We start from the raw sequence: 14,667 nt of genomic DNA, 5'->3' as shown, positions 1-14,667 counted from the left end.
AATAATAATAATCTTCATATATTCCAGAAACAGGTTGCAGGGGTTAAGCACTGACTCTCATTAGGATCCAAGGTGCAATTCACAAAACCTCTTAAATTGGTATAACGACAGCTTTGGCTAGTTGTTTGTGAACAGGAGGAATTACCAGAGTCTAGAATTCCCCACAGATTGTGACAAAGAATAGTCAAACTTCAGGCCCCTTACGCAACAGACACAGTCGCAACATGCATGGTTACAGCTGAGAGTTTATGGGAACAATCCATGTGCAGTGTTTGCTACAGCAATCACCTCTCGTGGTGAATGAGGAGTGCAGAAAGGTATAAACGTGTTTTAAATAAGCCAGTAATGATTTACAAAACATCAGCAACAGGGAGCTAACATTAACATCCCCATCTCACTCACTCACTCACACACACACACAGCCCCCTATGGATGGAGTTGCTCTTCAAAATGAGATTCTCTCCCAAAGCCATAGTAAAGGCATGGCTGGAAGGAAGTCCTGTATCTGTCTCAGTTTCAGAGATTTCCTCACCTCTCAGCACAGGAAGTTGTTGCTGTGGCTCACCTGAGGGAGTTCCTGTTATGTAGCTATGGAAGGGCTTTGTTCAAATGCAGTTTTAAAGAATGAGGTAATCTTGGATACCCCTTCAGAGGAGTAATTCTACTGGTGACCTGGTAGCACCTTATGATGTTATTACAGTCCCCTGGTTTGCATTTTTTTTATCACAAGGAGAGAGGGAAAAAAGGAAGAGGAGAGCAGAATAATTTCTAAAGGAAAAAAAAAAGCTTCCAGATTTCCTTTGGTTAAATGAAGTCTTTTCCTTTTCCATTTTATGTTAATACGCAGTTCTGGTATCTAACAGATGCAGTCTGTTCGGATGCGCACAAGAGGGTGGCCCATAAAAATCTAAGGTTAAAGTATGAACTAGGATGGCCTAAAAGCCCAAAGGTTCCCTTACCAAAGGAATTTGGCCTTTTGCCCTCCGGATAAAGCTGCGGGGAAGAAAGGCAAAACAAGAGATGGTAGTGGAAAGTGCCGTGCGATGCAACTGACTTACAGCGGTCCCTGTACGGTTTTCAAGGCAAGAGATGTTAAGGTATGGTTGGCCATTGCCTGTTTCTGGCTATCCTTGGTGGTTTCCCTCCCAAGTTCTAACCAGGTGTGATCCCACTTAGCTTCTGGGATTCAACGAGATTGAGTTATCTTGGGCCATTTAGGTTAGGACAAGAAAAAAGTTAGCCATACGTTATTATGTATAAGAATAGAGATGTTCACACAAAAAAATCCAGGCCAATTCAGATTCAGGCCAAACCAATTTGGGCTGAATCTGAAGCACCCAAAGTGACCTACACTTTTTTGCATTCGGCTTGGGGAGGAATTTAAAGGGAATTGGCACATGCCTGTCATCATCAGCTGTTCATTGTGCTGCTCCCCCCCCCTTCTCAGGTGCTGAGAAAATGGGGGGGGGGCATCCATTTAAATGGGCCAAATCACAGCTGAATTGTCAAATAATGATTCAGCAACCTCTGATTCTGACTGTTTAAATGCAGAGAATGGGCAGTTCAGCTCAGACAGGTCAAAAAGTACCCGAATCAGCATTGATTTGGGTACTTTCAGCTTATTGAAGCCAAATTGCCTATCCCTATACAACTGTTTTTCTCAACTTTACTATTGAGAAACTCCTGGCATTTTAATCTTTGTACCTGTTTTAATATTGTTGCCCACCTTGAGTGCTGGAAGGGCAGGATATAAATAAAATTGTATTATTATTATATTAATGTTGTTACTGGTAGTAGCTCTCCAGATTCTCTGCTGAAAAAAGGTCGTTCTCCAAATTGGCCACCTGAGATCATTTAACTAACGCCATAGACTGGATTTGGGACCTTCTACAAGTGCTCTACCATGGTGAAGGTATTTTAGTAGTTTTTAATATCTAAATTGTTGCCTTCAACAACACTCATAGTTACAAATTTAGCAAAGCAGAAATATTTAAAAATAAGCATCTCTTTATTTTAATGTAAATGCCAACTCTGTTTTTTTCTCCCCAGCATCTCTCTCGGGTAAAACTCACAACACATTAAGAACCAATGGCACAATTACTGCTTAGTGGACTAGGATGGCTGCAGTCGAGTTGGTATGTGCGTGTGGTGGGTGGGTATGTATGAAAGCAGAATCCTCCATGGCAAGCCTCTTTTAAAAGGTATTTTCAAGAAAAGCCCATCCATCTTCTTGTGGACCTTCCAAGGTGCACAATGGAATTCAAATGGCATGTCTCTTCTACTTGTCCAAAGTTCCTCTGTGCCTCCTGGTACAGCAATTTAAAATAAGACCCCCCCCTCCCCTAAAAAAAAAAAAAAGCTGTATAAAAATGCTTACTGGGAGGTCAACTCCTCCTTAGGAGGGATTCACATTGGTAACACAGACTCCAGTCACTCATGCACACATGCAAACACCAGTTCTGAAAGAACCAACAGGTGGCAGCGAAATCGAACAGCACTCAAAGTAGCATTTTCAGAACTACAAATCTGCCTACACATGTCACCAAGTCAATGGTCTTTTCTTTCTTCTTTTTATCCTTTAGCTGACGATTGGTCAAGCAGGTTGTCCTCTCGGCCAGTACACTGCTGTAGGTGCTGCTGGATTTTTTTGCCTGGTTTATAAGTCACATGGTACTGAATTCCAGAACCAGTACCATTTCAGACTGCACACGTAACGTTGTATGGCTGAATGCTTCCCACAGTTTAAAAATGCAACTCCCAACATGAAGAACTAGCTAATAGAAAGTGGGGCTAGAACCCTGCTTGACTTGCTGGTTTTTCATTGGAGTGTGGGGGGGGGGGTCGTTCTGGCATGGGAAACCAGTCAAACATGCAATGTGCAATGGTCCTGGGTTTGTCTGCTTCTGTAGTCCATCCTGAAATTCCCCAAACAGAAATGTGGCAACTTATTTTTTAAAAAATATATAGCATTATTTATATCCATACATTTACCTAGAATACTATTTACTTGGTCTATATTAAATTTCTGAAGCAATTATTAAGTGGTTGAGGCAAGAGACTTCCTTCCTTGTAGTGACAAATGTAATTCACTTGAGTTAGTGCTTTAAAACAAACGCTGGTAACCAACAAGCACAAGATAACAGTATCTGGTTGCCCCATCTTTTGATAGATGACATGCAGCCATTTCAAAGTCCACATGACACAATATTATAAGGAAGCTTTCCTTTGTTTTACACAAGGAGATATATGCATTATAGGTCAAATTTTGCAGAAGCACCATATCATATGGTATTAATAGGTTATTTTGCTTCCCGATCGCCACCATATCTCTACCGCCTATGACTTAGGAAAGAAATGTATTCTCCAACTACAGCAAGGGGCTATTTTCAGCTGGCATGTATGGTCAGAATCGGTATGTACGACAAGATACTTCTATCACCACTGAAAAAAAACAGAGCACTGCTGCTTACATAATTTCGCAGCTCAAAGATGCAAGGGGATGTTTGCCACCAAAAAGTCATGTTACATTCCACTTGGCAGTACATTCCCTCTCCCCCAAATTGCTGCCAGTAATACGGAACAGGAGTGTAAGGAAATATAGGACACCATGATGGATTGTCATGCATTCACTAGAGAGATGACGGGCATTTGACAATAGATAGCTGGTTTCACTGGTAACTCGGTGGTAACCACTAGGTCTAGTCTGGCCTAACAAGTAATAAAGTCAGTACCCCACAGTCTGAATCACATCTTAGTTTACACAAAGCAGCCTCTTGCCACAGAAAGTCGACTAGAGTCTAGTCATCAGTTCTGATTAAGATTGTTTCCTTTCAACGCTGTCTTTCCAGTTTTCATCCTAATGAATCGCTGCCTGGGGCCTCAAGCCACGGTTGAAAATGTTGGCAAGCCAGGAACGGTGTCTGACAGAACGTGGGCAGATGACTTGCTGAGACCACTCACTTTATTAGCTCTGACCAATCAAGAGAGACGAAAAAGGGATGAGATTTGATGTCTTCAACTCCAGCGACTCCAGCACCAAGACGCTCCACCGCATTAAACTGCAAAAGCTTAAGAGAAAAAATACAGATAGTAAGGAGAATTTTAGGGAACAATAGAATGCACCAAACATGCTAAGTAGTCAGAAGATTGCACTCTATGTAGCTAAGCACCAGTGCTGCACATCGCACTAGAACTTGCGGGGGAGCATGAGAGTTAGGAAGGGGGCTGGGAAGTCTTCCCTATTGTTTACGGGAAGACCTCAATGCCTAGTCCTCAGTGCGTAGGTTGAGCATTTCTTTCTGACACATTCAAAAATATCTGAAGACTGCAAGCATATCCCAGCTTTCTTCTTTTCTGCCAAAAGTTAAATATACAGTTCCTTAATTTTTTTGGTCTATTCCTTTCTTTCCCTTTGTTCTTCTCTGGACCCCTTTTTTCCAGCCTGTCAATACACTCTAAACATCACTTCATGTGTTAAGGGGTTTAGAATGTGTTTGTACCATACACACTCCTGAACCTTTCTTTACCTTAGTTTTCTATCAGTCTGCATGTAGTGTTGCACACTGCTGGGACTTTTTCCAAAGCATGATATTTTACATAAGTTAAGTTTCATCTCGTTGGTAATGTCTAAGTCTTCAGGTCATTTCACATACTCGTGGCAGCAAACCAAAGTATGCCATTAACTGTGTACTCAACCAACAGACACTACCAGTCCCAGTTCTCCAGTGAGCATACTGGTTACGACTAACACATCTGCAAACACATTTGTCAGATTCACACTTTACATTTTCAAATCAACATTTAAACCATCTTTGGTGCACACCTAAAAATATAACATAAGATGAGTCTCTGAGAACCTTTCAAAAACCCCGGACCCTCAAAACACTGGAGCAGCTGATTGCCACTTATTAAAACTAAGTAGCTTGTTTGCTTTGCTCTGAAAAAAATCTACAATCTCTCTTCAAAAAACAGGGCTGGATACATACAGAAAGCAAAGCGGGCTCTTCACATCTGTGAGTTTGGATAGAGAATGATTACTTGAAAGGGGGGTAACCAGCAAAGAGGTATGAAAATATTTACCAAGGATAAAAAGACCAAGTTTACATTCTGCTGTCTTATGAGACTGTCACATTCTGAATATACAGTTCAAAAGAATAATTCCATTTCTAGGTTTCCTCTACCGACTACAGCATAATGCAGCTCCCGACATCCAATTGTCATTTAGGAGTACGCTATACTCTCCTTTGGCACATACGTTCAAATGCCTACACCCAATAATCAAAGTGAGAAATTCCCCATAAAATGTATTCATTTGCACATCTTAAGTTGACTCCACCACTTAAAACCTCACTTGGTAACGATAACTCAAACAGCAAAGCAAACTTCTTGTGAATATACATGAGCCGGCAGATAAGCAGTCAGAGAGACTGTCGCTCTACAGTCCTCTGGAAATATAACAAGTGACAGCAGGTGGGGAAGTTAAGTGCAAAGAAATTTATGTTCTAAAGGTTTCCCCCTTTGCAAGAAAAAGAACTTTAATCTCCAAAAGCAAATGCAGAATAAATTGCACTAGATCTACATTGTTAGAAAACATGCTGGATTATTATGCTAGCTGGGACAACCTTTGAAAAAGAGAGTGCAGACAGAATGGCAGTGAAGGAAACCTTTAAAAACTTCATCTAATCCTTTGGCAATCAAAAAAATATATATAATAACAGCCTCTGAATTATGTCAGACTTAGTCAGTTAGGTGTTCGGAGGAGACAGGGAAGAGAGAGGTTTAAAATGAGGTCACCAGTTTGGAAGCCGTGTCACAAGACACATTTGGCATCCATCTGCACACTGTTCCTCTCCTAGGCATTTAGTGATGGGCTGACCCATGCAACCTAGGTGGAAGAGGAAAGTCGTAATGACAAATGACTAGCCATGCCAAGAGCCCCCTTTTCCTTTTCCTGACAAAGCTTCCTCGACAATGAATGGTAGTTTCCTTGGCTAGACACACAACAGGAGGTTGATTTACTAGCCAATGGGGGCAGACCCTTCAACCTGAAAGTTGCCCACGTGCAGCCCAGGACTGGAAAGCTTCCTTTTGGACACGGGTGCTTTTGAACTTGGAAGAAGGGAAACAAGCAAATGGCTTGCTTTGAGCTCTCGGGGGAGTTAAAAGGGCTCAGTGTTGCTGTAATAAAATTCTCCACGATGTCAGTGGTAAAATTCCATTCATTTTCAACCCCTTTGGAAAAACACACATACACATAGAGCCTGCCTTCTGTGAGATTAAACAGCAGACAAAGTTTATCTCATGATCCTGATAGCACATGACTGTGTTATTATGCTCTGATACCACAGACAGGCCTTTCAATTTGTATTACCTGCATTGGGGGGGGGACTACATTGAGGACCTGACTTTACTGTGAAGAAAAAAACATCTTCTATCTGCAATAACTTTAGACTCCATTCACTACTCTTACTGGCCTGGCAGTTTAACCTAAAGATGTTTTCTTACATCATGTCCTCAGTAACTGGCTGTCTTTCAAGGTACAATTCAAGGATTTGGTATTTCATAGAATCATAGAGTTGGAAGGGGCCATACAGGCCATCTAGTCCAACCCTCTGCTCAACGCAGGATCAGCCCAAAGCATCCAGGATATGCATCTGTCCAGCTGCTGCTTGAAGACAGCCAATGGGGAGGGGCTCACCATCTCCTTAGGCAGTCGATTCCGCTGCTGAATTATGCTGACTGTGAATTTTTTTTTAACTGTTCAAGTCCTAAATGGTCTCGAACCAGGCTTCTTCCACAGGAACATGCCTGTCAGTTACAGTAATTACAGGAAGCCCTTTTTAAAGTAATTAAGCACCTGGGAAGCTAGCTGAGGAAGTGAGACAGAAGCTTTTCTGGGAATGCTTGCCAAGTGCCTTTCACCATCTTTGGGGTGTTAAACGTCTCTCTCTGTCATTTGTCCGACTGCTGCTTTTAGTGCTGGTCATTTCTATTGCTGCTTAAAATGTTGCTTTATAGAGTATATATCATCAACCGTGAATGTGATATAGACATTCAAAAATAATTTAAAAACCCAAATAATTCCCTTTTCTCTTCCAGTTGAATAATCTTCAAAAAAAAAAATAACTGAGCAAATAGTCTGGTACCCATCCACTTTTGCTTGCAGAATATATCCCACAAGGAGTTGCACACATGTCTCTGGCAGCAAGAGTTTTGTAGACTGCCTTCATGAATCATCCCTAGAAGAGCATCCTTTAAAGACACTCAGTGGCTCAGGAGCCAAATGTGCCTCCTCGGCATGCCACCTGGGCTTCTTCTGAGCACCATTCCCCAATGTGAGACATGCCCAATGTGTCAGGAAAGGAGGCATGGCCCTTGCCCGGTGGGGCTTGTGGCTAGCAGATGGTCCCCCCCCCCCAAAAATAGCTCCCACGAGATGAAAGAGTAAGCTGTGAGCCTCCTTGACGTGCAACTAAAAAGGGAACTCTTCACAAGCCAAGCGGTGCATATCACTGGCCAATACCCTTGAGAGCCGGGCATGCATGTACAAGTCATAAATATACGTTCTTCAGGATTATACCTGCTGAAGGAGAGATTTTGCCTCTTCTGAGATGTGATCTGGCACGTTCAAGGTAGTGTGAGTATTGATTCCTGCCGGATGGCACTCCACCAGGGTCTGCCACAAACCAAATCAGCAACATTACATATTATTAAGACATAGAACAGCATAGAAGAACAGAATGCATCTTGCTGTATTCATATGAACATTTTTTAGGCTGACAGTAACCATTTACAATCTGTTTAAGAATACTATGATATGGTGTTCCTTCCTATCGGTCTCCCCAGTCTATTCATTTTTACCCTGCTCTTCTTCTGAGTCTGCATAGTTCTATTTAGAATACAGTAATTACTATTACACCATGCTGAATACAAAGCTAGTCACAGTTTGGCACAGTTTGTAGAAATTAAATTGCTCTGATCACCTGGAGTCTTCCATGACTCCTCTTTACAGGCATGGGCTTTGCACACGCAACTATTTGGAGAACCATCCCCTTCCACATGCCCCTGTGCCATCAAGCAGCCATCTGTTGGCCATCCCACCATTGAGGAGTCCCACCTGGCCTCAGCCAAAGCCCAGGCCTTTTCCCTCGTGGCTCTGGCTCTGTGGAATGGGCCCTGTGAAGAGGGGAGGTAGGGGAGGGGATCGCTCCTTGGAGATCTTCAGGAGGCCAGGCCAGCCTGATTGTCAGGGCCTTTGAGGGCTTGGAATGGCAGGCGTCTTTGAACATGGGGAAAGGGGGGGGAAGAGATTTGGGGTTGGTTGTTTTGGTTTTAAACTATTATTGTAAGCCTCATTAATACAATAAGAAACAAGAACCAACAGGATAGAAGCAGGAGATCTGCGGGATTAGAGGGTTCCACTCTCTTCACCTCCCTATTCACTAATCTGCTTGAGTGGAGGAGAGGATGCTCTGTTTCGAGTAGGAGGCTCACTGGAAACACACCCCTACTACACTCCTCCATGGTTCTCCTTTCCCCACTGTGTCCTCACAACAATTGTGTGAGGCAGGATGGACTGCAGCCGGTAAGCTTCATGGCTGAGTGTGCAGCTCAACCCAGGTCTCCCCTCACCCGAGTCCCACTGCCACCCCCCACTGGCTTATCCTAACAAGCCAGATCTGCTGAGGCCACAGCAGTTATGCCAGCAAGGAAGGACTCCATTCGTAATGAGGAGACAGAACATCAGCTAGCAGGCCTGAGGTTCCAAATAGGCCCTCCACAAATGACTTTCAGAATTAATCCTTTTTTTGTTTTGCTTTACCTATTCTACACAGAACCTGAAATGAAAATGTAGGAGAGAGAGAGAGTGTGTGTGTTGCAGTGGTTAGAGCAGTGGCATTTAATGTGGAGAACTGGGTTTGATTCCATGCCTCTCCACCTGCAGTCAGCTGGGTGACCTTGGGCCAGTCACAGTTCTCTCCGATCTCTCTTAGCCTTACCTACCTCATAGGGTGTCTCTGTGGGAGAGGAAGGGAAGGCTGTTGTAAGTCGCTCTGAAACTCCTTCAGGGAGTAAAAAGCAGGGCACAAAAAAACAGCACTTCTTCTGGATCTTGTCAGAGATTCATCTGGTCCAGCATTCTTATCTCCAGTGACAGCTAGCCAGAGGCCTTTAGAAATCCCACAGAACATGAAGGTCACAACCCTTTCTCCGAAGTGGCACATAGCAAGAAGTTAAAGATATTTTGACCCCATAAGATATATTTTCAAAGGGAATGGATCTGAAACACTGATTGCCCTGAGCACTGCATTTTGTATACTGAACGTCACCATTATGGCCTATCCTGAATTGGGTTAACACTGTCTGCATTAATCCCAGCTCTACTGTTTCACCATAAGAACAGCCATAGGAGATAACTGGTCAAGGATGCAGCACTGGTTTCCCTAAATGCCTTTAACTGCTGGAGAACTTAGGATGGCACAGATGTTTGCATCCGGCATCTTTAAACACAATTGCTCTAAGGGAAAAGACACTGAGAGTTTCTCCTAGAGTTTAGCACTCCCTCTCCCTCTCATCACTATCAGCAACACCTACCTTCCCTGTAAGGAGTTCAAAGAGAAGGGCACCCAGGCTCCACCAATCACAGGCTTCTGATTCTTCAAAGACAGCTCCAACTTCTGAATAAAAGACATTTGCAATTAAAATTCAAAGGTCAGATACACCTTCAAACCTGCCTTTACAAGGAGATGCTTCAATGCTGATGGAGCATATCTGGAGCTATTATGCCCTCTAGACCACCCTAGTGCAGGCTGTTGTTTTTTTCTTTTTCCAGTGGAGCCATACATCACCACATTCAAAATTTGGAATGACAACAAGGCCTCTCTCAGTCCAGCTGGTTCGCAGTGGTTTACAATAGATACAATAGCCCCACAGAACCCATTACCCCGCTAAAATCCTAACCACTCTCTCCCCTCCTGCTAGACTCCATGGACCCCTCCAGCTCACTACATCCGGGGGGGGGGGGGGACCTAATAGATCTTCCTCGTTCCAGCCCCAACCAAATGCCTAGCAGAAAAGCTCCATCTTGGCCCGGCAGAACTATAATTGCTCTGACAGAGCCCTTAGTTCTTCCAGGAGCTCATTCCACCATGTAGGGGTCAAGACCAAAAAGGCCCTGGCCCTGTTCAAGACCAAGCACACTTCCTGCAGGCTGGGGATCACCAACTTGGTGCAGATACTTCATACTGTGGAATCTGGGCCCGAGTAGGAATGGAACAGAATTCTGGGAGGAGGGGGCCCTAAGCAAGGGGTAAGAGGGTGGCCTAACTGCAAAGCCCACAGGAATCGATGTCCATCCATCCGTCCCGTCCCCCCACTAGTGCTGAGAATTCATCTAGAAAGTACAGCAGGCAAGGCTCTGGATTGCTTCTGCATACCATCAATGGTGCACATAATGCTTAGCATTTGTATGAGCCTCACAAGACCACTTGAGTAATTTTAATCTGCCTCCCATTCTGCAAGACTCAACACTAGAGCGCCAATATACCTTATTATGTTTTCAAATACAAATGTGGTGAGCTCTCCCTCACTGGCGGTCTTCAAGCAGTGTCTGGACAGCTACTTATCCTGGATGCTTTGGGCTGATCCTGCATTGAGCAGGGGGCTGGACTAGGTGGCCTGTAAGGCCCCTTCCAACTCCATGATTCTATAAACCCTACTACAACTCATCACTTGATGAATTTAGTAGCATAATTTAGAAAACCAAAACTCTGTAAGAGTTCTAAAGTGCAGATAGTGTCCACTTAACCAGGGAGAACTTTTAACCTCATTAAGATCCTAACCTTACAAGTAAATTATGGAGTGGCCTGTTCCACTAAGTCATGTCCCTCTAAACCCTTTTGTCTTCTTCCAAGTAGAGGCAGGGAACCTCTCTTAACCATGCTTTGCTTGGTAAAAGGTAAAGGTAAAGGTATCCCCTGTGCAAGCACCGAGTCATGTCTGACCCTTGGGGTGACGCCCTCTAGCGTTTTCATGGCAGACTCAATACGGGGTGGTTTGCCAGTGCCTTCCCCAGTCATTACCGTTTACCCCCCAGCAAGCTGGGTACTCATTTTACCGACCTCGGAAGGATGGAAGGCTGAGTCAACCTTGAGCCGGCTGCTGGGATTGAACTCCCAGCCTCATGGGCAAAGCTTTCAGGCAGATGCCTTACCACTCTGCACCACAAGAGGCTCTGCTTTGCTTGGTAGAGATGTAATTATGATTAATAAACATCACTGTAGTCCATCTTTAACCCCAGTGTAAGTATTCAAATATAGCACTTGGCCACGTTTAGGGCCAATATAGGGATGAATACTGTGTGTGCAACACAGGATGCTAAAGCAAAGTAGTTTGCAATATCAAATGTGGGAGCTGGACAGGGGCTCCCATCAGAACACACATGGTCTAGATTAGCGATCCCCAACCTGTGGGCCGCGGACCACATGTGGTCCATCGACTAATTGGAGGTGGGCCGCGAAGGACGCCTTCTCCCCCCCCCCCCCCGGGCCTTTACAACACACTTCAGGTGTCATTGTCTCCCATCACTCCCACATGGGACTATCTGGTTGCAGAGAAACAAGCTCAGGGTTCCCATTGATTGGTCATTGTCATGAGTTAAAATTTCCATGAAAATAAAATGTTCCTTATGTTCATTGTTGTGGTGTGTCTGTATCTTATTTTGAAGGGATGTTTAAACATTACCATAGCGATCAGAGAGCATTAGGGCAGTGGTTGAGAGTAGAGGAGTAAACTACCCCCCCCACCGGGCCTCAGTAAAATTGTCAAGCAATGAGTGGTCCCCGGTGATAAAAAGGTTGGGGACCACTGGTCTAGATCATACAGTGCTGTTTTAGTCCAGTGGCACCTTTAAGACCAACAAAGCTTTATTCAAGGTATAAGCTTGTGTGCACTTCATTGTATCTGATGAAGTGTACATGAGCACAAAAGCTTATACCCTGAATAAACTATGTTCATAGAATCTTAGAATCATAGAGTTGGAAGGGGCCATACAGGCCATCTAGTCCAACCCCCTGCTCAACGCAGGATTAGCCCTAAGCATCCTAAAGCATCCAAGAAAAGTGTGTATCCAACCTTTGCTTGAAGACTTCCAGTGAGGGGGAGCTCACCACCTCCTTAGGCAGCCTATTCCACTACTGAACTACTCTGACTGTGAAAAACTTTTTCCTGATATCTAGCCTATATCGTTGTACTTGAAGTTTAAACCCATTACTGCATGTCCTCTCCTCTGCAGCCAGCAGAAACAGCATCCTGCCCTCCTCCAAGTGACAACCTTTCAAATACTTAAAGAGGGCTATCATGTCCCCTCTCAACCTCCTTTTCTCCAGGCTGAACATTCCCAAGTCCCTCAACCTATCTTCATAGGGCTTGGTCCCTTGGCCCCAGATCATCCTCGTCGCTCTCCTGTGTACCCTTTCAATTTTATCGACGTCCTTCTTGAAGTGAGGCCTCCAGAACTGCACACAGTACTCCAGGTGTGGTCTGACCAGTGCCATATACAATGGGACTACGACATCTTGTGATTTTGATGTGATGCCTCTGTTGATACAGCCCAAAATGGCATTTGCCTTTTTTACCGCTGGATCACACTGCCTGCTCATGTTTAGTTTACAATCCACAAGTACCCCAAGGTCTCGTTCACACACAGTGCTACCTAGAAGCGTATCCCCGATCCAGTAGCCATGCTTTTCATTTTTCTGACCCAGATGCAGAACTTTACACTTATCTTTATTAAATTGCATCTTGTTCTCATTTGCCCATTTTTCCATTGTGTTCAGATCTCGTTGAACTCTGTCTCTATCTTCCGGAGTATTTGCCAGTCCTCCCAATATGGTGTCATCTGCAAACTTGATGAGTAGTCCCTCCACCCCCTCATCTAGATCATTAATAAATATGTTAAAAAGTACCGGGCCGAGCACCGAGCCCTGAGGTACCCCGCTACTCACCTCTCTCCAGTCTGATGAAACACCATTGACAACAACTCTTTGAGTGCGGTTCTCTAACCAATTTCCTATCCACCTAACTATCTGAAAATCCAGTTTGCAGTCCTTCAACTTATCCATCAGAACATCATGGGGAACCTTATCAAAAGCTTTACTAAAATCCAAGTAAATGACATCAACCGAATTTCCCCGATCCAGCAAACCTGTTACTTGGTCAAAAAAAGAAACTAGGTTGGTCTGGCAGGACCTGTTGGAGACAAATCCATGCTGACTTCCTTGGATCACCAAATTGTCCTCCAGATGTTTGCAGATCGCTCCCTTTAATATCTGCTCCATTATCTTCCCCACAACAGAGGTCAGACTCACTGGTCTGTAGTTTCCTGGGTCATCCTTCCTCCCTTTTTTGAAGATCGGAATAACGTTTGCTCTTTTCCAGTCCTCCGGGACATCTCCAGTCCTTAAAGAGGTTCCGAAGATGATGGACAAGGGCTGTGCAAGTTCTCTGGAAAGTTCTTTGAGTACTCTCGGGTGCATTTCATCTGGACCAGGGGATTTGAACTCATCCAGTGCAGCTAAATGCCTCTCGACAACCTCTCTATCCATGTTAACCTGCCACCCAGACACTATCCTTTGGCTACAGCCATCTCTAGATGTGCCTAAACACTTTGACCTGTGGGAAAAAACTGATGTAAAATAGGCACAAAGCCTTTCTGCTTTCTTTGCATCTTTCATTAGAGTTTGTCCATCTGCACCCAACAGTGGGCCTATTGCCTCCTTGACTTTACGTTTGCTCCTCACATAACTGAAAAAACTTTTCTTGTTACAATGGGCTTCCCTGGCCAATCTTAGCTCACTCTCAGCTTTGGCCTTTTGGTTTTGAAGATACCACTGGATTCAAACTTTGCTCCCCACCCGACACAGTGTGGCTTTGTTGTCCTCTGTGAGCAGCGAAAGCTGCATTCGAATGCAAGTCTCTCTGTACAAACAGCTACTTAATTCAGAGGTTCAATTTCTCAAAATCCAAAAGCCACTGCTCAGCAAAACATAAGTTCCGCTAACAGCCTGATCCAATACTTATTTACTTAGAGGCAAATCCCTCTGTTCGGCAGGACTTACTTTCAAACGGGCATGCGTAGGAGTGCAGCCTAGAAATTGCTTTGGCCAAATCACACTTCATTTTCTTCTCCCAGTCTCCAATAGTGCCACACACACACACATCTGCTGCTTTGTCTTTCAAAGAGGCTTTACTTAATGAAGAAAAAAATTGCATGTAAATATGTTACTGTCTATCTGGCTCCCCTTGAACAGGTCACTCTGCAACCTATTGACAGAAATAAGGCTCTAGATGTCACATCCATAAGGCTACCTCTAGTCTCCATAATACACCCCAAGGGAGGTGAATTTAAGAACTATACATTGTGAAGTGCTTTCAAGTGGCGCACAGTCCAGCCAGCTAATGTAATGCCACATGGTGGAAAAATGCTCTCTCCCCTCCAGCTCCCCCTCCAAAGACATTAATATTGCAGTCAATCTGAACCCAAATACCTGTTTCTCAATAATGAAGCCATTTCATTTGCATCCATCAGCCAAGTTATTTACACAATGCAACGGCAGTGACCCCTGAGCCGAAGCAACCAGTTGCTTTTCTCTCCTGGCAATTCTGCAT

The 14,667-nt window shown here is 44.1% G+C and overlaps 1 protein-coding gene across 3 annotated transcripts in view; it reads right to left on the bottom strand.

The window, feature by feature from the left end:
- Nucleotides 1-232: 232 nt before the first annotated feature.
- RPS6KC1 (ribosomal protein S6 kinase C1) overlaps nucleotides 233-14,667 on the bottom strand; it is a 139,858-nt gene continuing 125,423 nt past the window's right edge. For 2 of the 3 annotated variants that reach the window (XR_013231231.1, XR_013231232.1), the window contains 2 exons: nucleotides 9,595-12,934; nucleotides 7,590-7,675 (listed from right to left, as the gene is read on the bottom strand). Coding sequence is in view for 1 of the 3 variants with exons in the window: in XM_077338974.1 (XP_077195089.1) it covers nucleotides 3,957-4,067; nucleotides 7,580-7,675; nucleotides 9,595-9,677 (290 nt within the window). In the remaining 2 variants the exon portion in view is untranslated. Of the gene's footprint in view, nucleotides 4,068-7,579; nucleotides 7,676-9,594; nucleotides 12,935-14,667 lie in introns of those variants that run through there. The other variant, XM_077338974.1, reaches the window with a different exon arrangement.

The sequence above is a fragment of the Paroedura picta genome, chromosome 1, assembly GCF_049243985.1.
Source record: "Paroedura picta isolate Pp20150507F chromosome 1, Ppicta_v3.0, whole genome shotgun sequence".
Classification (NCBI taxonomy): domain Eukaryota; kingdom Metazoa; phylum Chordata; class Lepidosauria; order Squamata; family Gekkonidae; genus Paroedura; species Paroedura picta.
The sequence above is the reverse complement of the archived record's forward strand: the minus strand, read 5'-3'. Positions and strand labels throughout refer to the sequence as shown.